The sequence below is a fragment of the Myxocyprinus asiaticus genome, chromosome 31 (genome assembly GCF_019703515.2).
Source record: "Myxocyprinus asiaticus isolate MX2 ecotype Aquarium Trade chromosome 31, UBuf_Myxa_2, whole genome shotgun sequence".
NCBI lineage: Eukaryota > Metazoa > Chordata > Actinopteri > Cypriniformes > Catostomidae > Myxocyprinus > Myxocyprinus asiaticus.
In genome coordinates, this window is record NC_059374.1 from 22990039 (window position 1) to 23003181 (window position 13143).

The 13143-nt window shown below is 37.4% G+C and overlaps 1 protein-coding gene across 3 annotated transcripts; it reads right to left on the bottom strand.

Annotated features, from left to right (window-relative positions):
- Window positions 1-285: 285 nt before the first annotated feature.
- Window positions 286-7270, bottom strand: laynb (layilin b). 3 transcript variants are annotated; one of them, XM_051666046.1, is made up of 7 exons: window positions 6962-7270; window positions 5759-6056; window positions 5392-5549; window positions 5199-5246; window positions 1736-1822; window positions 1477-1582; window positions 286-1369 (listed from the first exon to the last, which is right to left on the bottom strand). In XM_051666046.1, exons 1-7 carry the CDS (start codon window positions 7035-7037, stop codon window positions 1066-1068), a joined length of 1077 nt encoding a protein of 358 aa, XP_051522006.1. In that variant the 5' UTR covers window positions 7038-7270; the 3' UTR covers window positions 286-1065. The 3 variants fall into 3 exon arrangements, with proteins under 3 accessions (XP_051522006.1, XP_051522005.1, XP_051522002.1); XM_051666045.1 differs by having other exon boundaries at window positions 1477-1594; XM_051666042.1 differs by having other exon boundaries at window positions 1477-1606.
- Between the last annotated feature and the right edge of the window lie 5873 nt (window positions 7271-13143).

Consider the following 13143-nt stretch of genomic DNA (forward strand, 5'->3'; position numbering starts at 1 on the left):
AAATACTGTATACTTTCCTGTTCTCTGGTCAGGGAATTCTGCAGAATAATTATCAACTTCCAAAGAATAGGCCATTGTTTGGCTCAATTTTTTTTTGCAATACATTAACACAGTAATAAATTGTACAAAATGTGAAATAGCAGATTGGTTTTGTAAATTATATCTTAATTTAACGTGCATTACAAAATAGCAGTGACATTTGACAATATGTGTGAGGTAGAGGAATATTGTCAATATTATATGAAAACCATTGACCTAAACTTTAAAAGATTCCCAGAGGACATAAGCTATCAAAATGTTTATTCATTATAACAAGCAAATACAATCAAATAAAATTCCATGTTAGTTTTATAAAGATTAAACACATAAAACTAAAACATGTTCATTGCAGCTTCTTCTATGTACAAGAACGAGTCCAAAGAACTAGACAGTTCATATCAAAGACAAACATATCAGTATATCAAACATATAATTATTTTTAATATGTTACAATACAGTTCTGTACACTCAAATTATTACACTACTATGCTTCATTATTTTATTTTTTTTACACAATGGATAATTAAAAAAAAAAGGGATCTTGACAGGATTTTAGGGAGCCCAGAATATATCAGCAACATCCAAATGGCCAGTGCTTGGCTGTTGCCCAGCTCAAAACAGCAAGTATATAGCTTTCATCTTAAAACAAGGGGACAAAAGCAGGTATCCTTTGGACAGAGCATACAGAAGGATGCTGTTGAGATGGGCTGAAAGGTCAGCACACTGTTTTGTGAATTTCCAAATTGTAGCTCCTGTTCCAGGATGCCAGCTTCCACAGAGGAAACTACCACAAGCCGATTTACACCTTTATGCTTCTTTGTTTAGTCAGTTATGGTAATCTGGGTTTCACAGTACACCCCTGCGTTAACCCCGGGCCTTACATGCCTTTACCGTCCTTCACACCAGGTCACACATAGTGCACATCAAAGAGTGGGCATACAGACTGGGATATCAAACATAGTGGGAGAACCAGCCACACTAGTGGGAGAGAGGTCACTTGCCAGTCAGTATATATTGTAGCATGTTTTAGTATCCATAGATGTCATTGTCCACCCATCCGGCCTCTATTGCTGAGGGGTTCCGACAGGTCTCATAAATGTCATTAGTGACAAAACCACACTGTGTAATTCTGCTCGGAACATTCTCATAGTCCTCAAATTGACTGTTGGTGGAAGTAACACTAAATGTTGTATTAATTTCTGAGCTCATGTACTCCAGATGAGCTACTGGCTGCTTGAATTTGTTGCGTTCATAATCATTTTGACTTTTTGGAGATGCTGTACGCAGCCACTGCCCTGGAACTGCGTAGATTTCATTCTGTTCTTTTCTCCTGCAAAGACACAGTTATGAAGTACATTTAAAAAGGCAAGTATGGGATGATAGACACAATAATTAACAAAGATAAATGTTAAATAATGTAAGCACTGCATTACATACCTCCTAGACCTGACTCTGAAACAGAACACCCCCGACACCACCGATATCAATAGCAGCATTACAGGTAAAGTAGCAAGGAGGATGTAGTAAATATTAATTGTGTCATCTGAAAGAGAAACTGACAGAAAGGCTGAAATAATTGAGAAGGGAGGGCTAAAGCATATTCTGATAAATTTTTCTTTAGAAACATTAATATTGTGATGAAACATCATAAATTGCAACTGATTATAAACTTAATTTTAATGTATTGCTGAATTACCTGATGACTCTGAGAGATCTGTTTTCATCCTGTCATTGTCCATTGTAATGGGTGGGTTCTTTGGAACAAAAGTCAAGTGATCAAGACCTAAAAACAAAGTATTACCATAAATGATTAATAAGAATTTATAATGTTCTGCCTTAATAATAACAACTGACTTAATATGGTGGATGATATCTGAGCTATGTTTCTATATTTTTAACAAATTTATGTAGTCAAACCAACAGAATGCATATTATAAAAACCTTCTAGGCAACCCTTCTAGGTGCAATTCGAAAATATAAATTTTACAAATAATAATTTACCATTAGTTTTTCATTAAATTGGTCACATTTTAGCTTTTGAAAAATGTTCAAATTCAGTCTATTGAAATGTCTTGAAATTGCATTTATGTTGCACATATATATTTTTGTTACATTTTTATTGTTTACTTGCAAAATTTTTACTATTTACAAGTATTTACATTGATATGTAGAACACACCCTTAATCGGTACTGTCTCTTTAAAACTAGCGGAATCAGCCAGTAAGCGCATATTAATGAGAGAAGACCTGCATGGTTTCTATAGCCCATCCATGCGTGATTAGAATTAAATGTTTCTTCAACTGTAAACAGAGAGGGGTCATGTCATGAGGAATAAAATTTTCCTTAAACTTTTGACATACAAGAGTTTATTGTACTATAAAAACATACTGTAAGTTTCAGTTCTCAGAACTTCCTCCCCAGTCCAAAAAGAGGATTTATGGACACCAAGCTTTAGAAATGCCTCGTTCTCTACATCCTTATATTAGTGATGTCACAAAGGGTACTTATTAATGCATGACCGCCTCCAAGACAGCACGACATCAACGCCTCCATTTACATCATTGCCTGTTTGTCAAGGAGAGACAAGGAGAGAGTAGGACAGGTACAGCATTCCTACATACATAAAGGAACTATTGCCAGTAGTGGTTTTAACCACCACGCAATTGCATGGGGCCCCGGATGTCGAGGGGGCCCCCGCCCCAGTAGGAAAGCTCCTCAAAAAATGCTTGAGGGGTGACATGACGTTCTGGGTACATGCACGAATACGCTGTTGTCAGCACTCTTAGAGCGGTTCATGTTAGAGGTCCGCCGGGTTCGGGTCAGTTTTTTCAAGTAGGACTTTGGGTTCGGTTTTGTAATTTATGAAAAAATTTACAGGACTTCTAAACTTGTTTCGCCCATGAGTTAGGGGCCATTTACACCGAACGTGTTTTTGCGTGTGTCTGCTCTGTTTTTACATTGTTTTCCTATGTAAACACGTGCTGGACGAATGTCCTTGACTGCTGCACCATGTCTTGCTGTTTCTTCAGGGTCTCATGCAGGACCGGCACATTTTTAAACACTGTGTCAAGTTAAAAATAACTTCAGGTCTCAAAAACGCATGTCAAGACACCTGCGTTCTGTTTCATTCGTTGTGCTGCATCTAGATTGTTTTTAGCGCAGGTGTCACAAAGATTTTGAACAAGTTCAGGTTGCAAAGAGGTGACTGTTAAACGTTTAACATTATTTCAGAGTATTTAACAACATTTCAGTGCTTGATAAACGACATTGTTTTATTTTTCCTTCTGCTCTAGTGTGCTGAGTAGCCGCCATGCCTTGTATGTTTACTGTTACTGTTACGAATGTTGCCTACAATGCTTATAAAATACAGACTTTTGCAACAAATCCTCAAATAATAATAATACTGTATCATACTGTATTATAATGAAAAACTGGACAACAATTAATAATTGTTGGGTTATTATAATAATAATAAATAACAACTGAATTCCAAAATGTAGTGAAGTAGTAGGTTTTGCACACCCTGTTTATAAAAAATAAAAAAAGTGTTTTGTAAAAATATTTGTAGGTAAATATAGCTTTTTTTAATCACTGTATTGTCGAAAAAAAAAACTGGAAAACATGTATTAATTATCTTGAACTAGAATTTTATTTCATTAAACATTTTGAATGTACTTGGATACAACGGCTGATAGGATGAATTTAAAATTATGATTTAAAATCAATTTTATGTAATTTTCAAAGCAACGTTTTTGAAATGGGGTCCCAGGTTGGTCGGTTACTTGGGTCCTCAGAAATCGTAAATCCGCCTGACTATTGCTGTTGTTGTTACTGAACTAACAAAGAGACTGCAATGCCAGGGAAGAGTACAAAATGTTGGGACGCTGCGGAAATTTAATATCTCTGCATAGCCTTTTGAAGGATGACAATGTTTGTTTTTGTTCCTGAACTCGTCAATGTGGATTATATGGTTTGGTCAGCACATTTCTCTAAGGATTATTTTGAGAACTATTATGATTCACACTTTGCAAAGAAACTTTGAAAGATGTATTTGAACCAGCAACACTGGACATGACACGGTGAGTAACAAATAAAATACTAATGTTTCTGTCTGTATTTGTTTGATATTCAAGATACTAGATATTCAGAATTGTATTGTCAGACGTTTTTATCACAAAATAAACCATGATCAGGACTCCAGTTCGGAGCAGATTGTGGTTTTTACATGGTTACTCACCAAAGAAATGCACAATTTCTCATGAACGTTTGATGTGAGGGATAATTATTTTATAATACAAGAATAAATGTAGCGTGGAGTGCAACGAAAGACAGTTGTGTAGTATAGTGTCTGTGTCTAATTTTAGACACAATGTCCTGTGTTTTGGCAAAAATAAACACAAACTTGTCACATATTTAAGCAGCAAAATAGTTGGAGGGCGATCCCTATTCACGAACGATCGGTGAAAATGAGTTCCACAAGTGTTGTGTGTTTGCACTTCAAAAATGTTAGCCAGTCATAACACAGTGGGCGGTTATATTGAAGTCTTAAAGGGGCAGCACAGAAAACTGAGCTTTTCAGACAGAGTACAAGAGACAGTGTGATTTAAGGTAATTTAGTACTATATAATGACTGTTTTTGTACAAAATAATTTACTGACATTATAAGTGAACCTCAAGAAAAATAATTAGGTAAAAAAATAAAGCATGACATGACCCCTTTAAAAGAGACATTTTTCAATGACATATGGATCCGTGGATCTCATCGTTGGACACAAAGAACGTGTCAAACCAAACTTATTAAGGACCTTTGTGCTAATCATTTCTTCTCCACTATACTACTCCATCACTGTTGAGTGAAATCTGTAAGTTTGCCAGCCAGTGGCTTTTATTCGCATAGCGTGAGAATTGTTCGCATATGTGAGTGATTTACTTGCATTATAGAGGGTTGCCACATAGAGTGAAAGTTTGATTTTGGGATTTGAGATTCGAGATCGTTCAAAAGAAGATTGCGATGCATCAGAAATTCCTTTTTTTTTTTTTTTTTTTTCAGCCCTAATTGTAATAGCAATATAAAGAAGTGAAGTTGAAGTTGAAGGTCACCAATATTGTGTAGGAAAAAAGTAACAAAAACATCAGATAAAACATAAGGATTTGTTTACCTGTGTGTGATGTGAAATTTCCTTCTGGAGTGGGAACAGGATGCTTCTCTAAACACAAAAGGAGACAGCAGAGCTTTCACTGAAGTCTTACATAAATCTTTCCCTTATTTACACTTAAAGATGCTCTTCTCATAGTTGTTGCCTATTAAATATCTTTAAATGACAGCTAATATTAACATAAGCAAAGGCCCACCTTCTGAGTACTTGCAGATGAAATTATTCTTGGTATTGCAATTATAGTCAGTCCACTTGAACAGACTGTGCTCCCTCTGGCCAGCAGAAGAGGAGGGTCGGTAGAGCAAAGCCACACATTGATCATGACCGCACGAGGGCTCAGTCACCAGCCAGTTCCTGAGATACAAAGCGCACACACACACAACTAATGGAAAGTTTATCTTAAGACAAGACAGCTGAGAGTGCCTTATGTCACAGGCTTCTATTTTAAGTACAGATACTTCGCAATGCATATTTTAAAGATGTGGTGTGAAGCACTGCTGAACGTGATTCTAAAAAAGTTCCATTAAACATTTTTCAGAATATTATGACTGCTAATCTCATACCTGAATGTGGCTTGACTGTAATCCAGCCAGTAAAACTGTGATGGACAATCTGCAACCGAGTCTTTGTACTGTGGGTTCCTTCGTAGACCTATCCAGAAGTCTCCATCAGAGGCCCTGAATTCCTGAACAAACCTCTCCACCAGACGCTGCTCATTCTCAGTCTCAATACTGAGCAGCTCTCCATCGTCATCCCTGCACTTCTGTTTGGCTGCCTCAAAGCTTGCTCTGAGCCTGCTGTCCTGGAAGCTTGTGATCTTATAGCAGGGCTTCTCTGTCCCTCTCCGGCATATCCTCTGATCTGTAAGCCACATAACCAAAAAGTAGCTCACAAAAACACTATAGTGTTGAACTCAAAGTACTATTATGGAAATATCATTGGGACAGTTACAGGAAAATTGGCAGAGAGGAGGAGGAGGATACCAGGAGAACTTCCACAAACTGTCAGGCGGAAAATCCTCTCAATCAAGCAAGCAAGCAAGCAAGCAAGCAAACAAACAAAGTCATGTGTGCGACAGCATCAGCCATTTCCTCCCTGACTAATAAACAGCGTGCTGTGACCCAAATTTAAAACAATTCTTAAGGGGCCGTTCAGTCATAACACGTTCTTGTGCTAAAAAAAGAAAGAAGACGAAGCTAGAACTGAACGCAAGTTTTTCGATAACCTTTTATTTTAATATAAAGTTGAAGTTCTTTTGGACTTGACATGGCGTCTAAAAAACGCGGAGCAACGGTCACAGACGTGTTTACATTGAAAAACAATTGAAAAAAACAAAACAACAACAACAACAACAGCGCAGACGGACGCAAAAAACGCGTTCGGTGTGAATGCCCCCTTAAGCGATATATAAAAGCGAGTAAAAGAAAGAAAAACGCAATTCACGACAGTAAATAAAACCCAAACGAAATGTTTTGTTTCATTATTAGACGGTGGTTAAACCGAAATAACAAAATACGATACATTTCACTAAACATTTTCAGGTTCTGGAAAACATTATTAGCTTCAAAATGTGTGTTATGTGGTCCCTTAAACACAAACCATCGTATTATTGTGACAATTGTCAGATTATGCAACAGTCTCGCGCGCAGTGCACTCAAACGATAATTTTTCTGTCAAAGGATACTTCAAAATCCATAACAGTTTACGGAGAGAAACTCACTGTGCATGAAATGAAACGTTTACATAACGCACAGGCAGATACTTACCACTGATCGCTTTCGATGCGCAGCTGGGATGTAAACAAACTGCCAAAACAATTCCAATCAGTTTCATGAACTCCATCTCTACATAGTTTCAAAGGGCGTGCGATTGTCACTTCACGATCGACGCGTCCAGATTTCAGCTAGACTGATTCTAGATCATGCCAAAACGTCCTGTTGCCAGACGAAACAAATGCATGCAGAGTTCTGGTTCTGAAGTTTCAGATGACTCAAGAAAGTCTCCGACTGAATGTGCCTGCCTGCTAGCAGAAACAGTTAGAGCCTCATGTCTTTTCTTCTGCTGATGTCTTTGTTTTTTTTTTTTCACCCACTCTCATGTTTTTTTTTTTTTTTTTTTTTACTTTCATTTGTAATAATTTTACCCTATTATTTATGTATAACATCGAATTTTATTTATTTATTGGCACTTTTTCTATTTGGGTACAAATAAATTTCAGCTTTGTTAGGTATTTCATTTATCTTTTGTTTCATTGTGGTTATCATAGAGCCTATAGGGTAATTCTAGTATGAATGTTTGTTTCATTTTGGTTACTAAAATAAAGGTCTGTCTTTACAAAATTACAAACATCTTTGACCTTCATATGTTAAAATGTGTTGCATAAGTTAATTAAAACTGCATCATCTTTCAGCATTTAGAATAAGCTTGTGCATAAATCACCATGTCAAGGGCGAGGCCATTGTGGCACTGGTCCACCAAATCAAAACGGCCAGAATAGTAATAGTTTGTAATTAAAAATGAACTGCATTTTGTCACATGCATGATAATCATCACATTCCTGTTATAAAAAAAGTAAGATTTGTTTATTTATTTGTAAAATTTCAAATAAGATCAAAACAAATGGATCGCACTTCTCACAGAGTCACTCCTGTAAACGGATCCGCTCAGCACCTAGATAATCGGGGCAAAAAATGCCCACGCAACGAGTTCCCATGTTTTATTACTAATATCTGATATAGTTACAATTACATACATTGCAATCTTCTTTTGACTTTTCACTAAACATAATTTTTTTCCCCACCCTTCGGTTCCTCGCACCATCGCACGCACAGACGGGCTCTACACTTCTATAAATCCGCATCAATTCGTTATTATACTCCTACATTCAATTCCGTAACCATACGCAAGGGTGTAGATTTGGCTTGAACATTGGAATAGGAATGTGTTTCAGTCACAATGCACATTATGTAGTTTAGGGATCATTTAGAATGTTACAAATGGCTATTTCTATTTAAATAAACATATTCTTAAAGTTTTCTGTTTGTCCAAGAATCATCTTGCAGCAATGCAGGTCTTTGGCATTTAGAAGCTGCTAGTTTAGGACCTGTGAGGAGTCTTTCTCAAACTAGAGACTGTGATTTACTTATCTTTTTGTTGTGCATCTGGGACATCCACTTCCCTCTCTATCCTGGTTAGAGATTATTTTTTCAAAACAGTAATGCATGGAATAGCCTTCATCTCTCTAAAACAAAGTTTTTCAAAGTTTTTCAGTAAACTACTTATTTACTCTTAGTTGAGTCATACTTCTGCTACTTGTACTCAAGTTAATTATTTCTTCAGTAGCAGTACTTTTACTTAAGTAAAAAAAAAAAAAATTAATCTTTCCACCACTGATTAAAAGCCATTTAATCCGAGCGCATTTTCATTTTATTTTGCATGGCTTCTCTCTTTGCTTGCATGCTGTATGTGCACAAGAGAGCTAAAGAGCTCTACATTTTGTCTTTTGACATTTCTCTTGATTTATATACAGTTGTGCTCAAAAGTTTGCATACCCTGGCAGAAATTGTGAAATTTTGGCATTGATTTTGAAAATATGACTGATCATGCAAAAAAACTGTCTTTTATTTAAGGATAGTGATCATATGAAGCCATTTATTATCACAGTTGTTTGGCTCCTTTTTAAATCATAATGATAACAGAAATCACCGAAATGGCCCTGATCAAAAGTTTACATACCCTTGAATGTTTGGCCTTGTTACAGACACACAAGGAGACACACACAGGTTTAAATGGCAATTAAAGGTTAATTTCCCACACCTGTGGCTTTTTAAATTGCAATTAGTGTCTGTGTATAAATAGTCAATGAGTTTGTTAGCTCTCACGTGGATGCACTGAGCAGGCTAGATACTGAGCCATGGGGAGCAGAAAAGAACTGCCAAAAGACCTGCGTAACAAGGTAATGGAACTATATAAAGATGGAAAAGGATATAAAAAAAGATATCCAAAGCCTTGAAAATGCCAGTCAGTACTGTTCAATCATTTATTAAAAAGTGGAAAATTCGGGGCTCTCTTGATACCAAGCCAAGGTCAGGTAGACCAAGAAAGATTTCAGCCACAACTGCCAAAAGAATTGTTCGGGATACAAAGAAAAACCCACAGGTAACCTCAGGAGAAATACAGGCTGCTCTGGAAAAAGATGGTGTGGTTGTTTCAAGGAGCACAATACGATGATACTTGAACAAATATGAGCTGCCTTTACTGTGCCAATGCCACAAAAAAGCCCGGTTACATATGCACGACAACACTTTGACACGCCTCACAGCTTCTGGCACACTGTAATTTGGAGTGACGAGACCAAAATAGAGCTTTATTGTCACAACCATAAGCGTTATGTTTGGAGAGGGGTCAACAAGGCCTATAGTGAAAAGAATACCATCCCCACTGTGAAGCATGGTGGTGTCTCACTGATGTTTTGGGGGGGGGGCGGGGTGTGAGCTCTAAAGGCATGGGAAATCTTGTGAAAATTGATGGAAAGATGAATGCAGCATGTTATCAAAATACTGGCAGACAATTTGAATTCTTCTGCACGAAAGCTGCGCATGGGATGCTCTTGGACTTTCCAGCATGACAATGACCCTAAGCACAAGACCAAGTTGACCCTCCAGTGGTTTCAGCAGAAAAAGTTGAAGGTTCTGGAGTGGCCATCACAGTCTCCTGACCTTAATATCATCAAGCCACTCTGGGAAGATCTCAAACTTTGCATGACCTGGAGGCATTTTGCCAAGACGAATGGGCAGCTATACCACCTGCAAGAATTTGGGGCCTCATAGACAACTATTACAAAAGACCGCACGCTCTCTTTGATGCTAAAGGGGGCAATACACAGTATTAAGAACTAAGGGTATGCAGATTTTGAGCAGGGGTCATTTCATTTTTTCTTTGTTGCCATGTTTTGTTTTGTGATTGTGCCATTCTGTTATAACCTACAGTTGAATATGAATCCCATAAGAAGTAAAAGAAATGTGTTTTGCCTGCTCACTCATGTTTTCTTTAAAATTTTTGCATATATTACCAATTCTCCAAGGGTATGCAAACTTTTGAGCACAACTGTATGTTGTTTTTGCTCTATTTTCTTTGTATGCATCTAAGCTGCCACTGCTTTGGCAACGAATGTAGCCTACAATTATTTGTCTTGCCAATAAAGCACATTAAAACTGAAAACGAGAGTGCAAGTAACAGAGAAAAAAAAAAGCCAAAATGCGCTACTTTGCGTACAAAGGAATAATATAGCCTAACAATTATTTATCAACAACAAAATTATTTAACATTATTTAACATGATTTAACAAAAGTAACATTCCCTGATTAAGTCTGAAAATGATTAAAATAACATTTATCACCAGACTAACGCTTGCTACGAAATGTCATTTTTAATAGGCCTACTAAAAATTTTTATATTGTCTATTTCAAGACAGTATCAAGTGGTACTTGTCGGGGAAATTAAACAAAACTGCTAAAAATCTGTCAAGTCCATCCGAGTGACAGATAAAGATAATTTGTAGTGCAACGTTTGTGTGTCCTGGCACTTGTCAATAGTAAAAAAAAAAATAAAAAAAAACAACAGAAGAAAAGAAAATAGTATCGTTACGAGCGTGTTTACATGCAAGTCAACAACGCGTGTGGTCATGTAAACGCAATAAATAGCATTCCTTTATCGGTGTGAGGTCATAAACGGCGTAAGAATAAACCAGTCGACACGGGTAGATTTCTGCCCATTACGCCGATTTTGTTTGGCAAGTAAATACCTTTACCGGTGTTCTCACCGGTTTATCCAATGTGCGCACGTGTTAAGCGCATGTCTCTTCACGGTTTGACGTCAAAAGCAGAGAATAACGTGTTATTTCAAATCTCATGTAAACATTGTTTTCTTGCTTTATCAGATTTTTTAAATAAGCTGAATTTTGGGAGTAATCAGTGTATTGGTGTGCATGTAAATGTGCTCAATGATTCAGAACACAGATAAGGTTGAGGGAAGAAACAAGCCTTTTCAAAATAATTATACTATTCCAAATAATTATTACAGTTTACACCATTACAGTAGCTCCACAAAACACAAAACATCAGCCAAAGGAGAGTTTGACAGCTAAATTAAAGATCCCATCTTCAGGAAAGTATATAAACCTGTGCGCAGCAGGATAATTTTTAATTGCTTATATTTTTTTTTACCAGTAATTGTGTAACTACACTCACTGAGCACTTTATTAGGAACACCTGAACACCTACTTATTCATGCAATTATCTAATCAGCCAATCGTTTGGCAGCAGTGCAATGCATAAAATCATGCGTATACGGGTCAGGACCTTCAGTTAATGTTCACATCAACCATCAGAATAGGGAAAAAATGTGATCTCGGAGATTTCGACCGTGGAATGATTGTTGGTGCCAGACGGGCCGGTTTGAGTATTTCTGTAACAGCTGATCTCCTGGGATTTTCACGCACAACAGTTTCAAGAGTTTTTCAAAAACAAAAAATATCCAGTGAGCAGCAGTTGTGCGGACGGAAACGCCTTGTTGATTAGAGAGGTCAGTGGAGAATGGTCAGACTGGTTCGAGCTGACAAAGGCTACAGTAACTCAGATAACCACTCTGTTCAATTGTAGAGAGCAGAATAGCATCTCAGAATGCACAACTCGTCGAACCTTGTGGCGGATGGGCTACTACAGCAGAAGACCATGTTGGGCACTTTATTAGGACCATAGTGTTCCTAATAAAGTGCTCAATGAGTGTATATTAGGCTGTGTAAATGAATGAATATGGACTCATAATGGCTGTGGAAAGGGGTACACTTCATAATATTCACAATGACACAGAATAGAGGTCCACCCTGTTTACCAAGGTCCACCCATGTCTGGGCACCCACTTCTGGCCTCGCCACCACACCATGTGTAATTACTGTAGTTTTTACAATCCTCTACATTCTGTTCGGAGTCATTTAAAGTACAGACACCAATTTTGTTTGGCTCACTTGCTAACTGACAGAGGAAGTAAGATGGCTTTTTATGAGGGTGACTGGTCTGTGTGAATTCAAAGGAGCTCAGTGAGTGTTGCTGACCCTGCCAGCTCACAGTCAGACACACTATCCCCAGGAATAGGAAGCCAGTCAGGAAAGGAGGCACACGTTTTTTTAACAGCCTGTTTCCTCTTAATTTCTGAGTTGTTTTTTGTCCCTTTTCATTTCCAGACATTCCCCCCTTGACCTGGCAAAGAAAATAATTTCATTATTCAGAGCTTAAAATGGGAAATATAAGCTGTTTTTACTTGGGTTACTTAGTTACAACTTGAGTTAAATATTTAGTTAAGCTAGAAGAGGCAAATCTCTTACTGTGTTACAGTGTAACTGTGTATGCCGTGAAAACTTTATGGGATATTATGAACAGATCTTGCAGATGTCATGAGGTTTTGGAAAAATAAGGGTGAGGCTATTGGGCCAGTGGCATTGCATGTGTAGTTTGTTTGTGCTGATGTCTGGCAGGCTGCCCAGACTCATCGCCCCTACTTGCTGTATGGAGAATCTGTCATGTCTCTTTATTAGTGGCACAAGTCCTTTCTTTTGACAGCCTCCAACTTCTGAACTAATGCTTGACTTTTTTTTTTTTTTTTAATTGAAGTCTCTATTGTGGTGCAACAAGGTTATTTTCTCCTTGGCAGTTTGTGTCTGCTGTAACACAACAGACTACAACCTTAATGCTTATTTTACTAAGACTTATCTTATTATATATTTTTTTTGCCTTCGGGCCAAATGTAAAGTATTTCATTTGAATTGTGCACGGATAAGGCCTTCTAATTAAATATTAAAGGGATAGTTCATCATTTACTCACCCTCATGTTCCAAAGCTTTATGACTTTCTTTTTTATGTGGACCACAAAAGGAGACATTTGGCAGAATGTT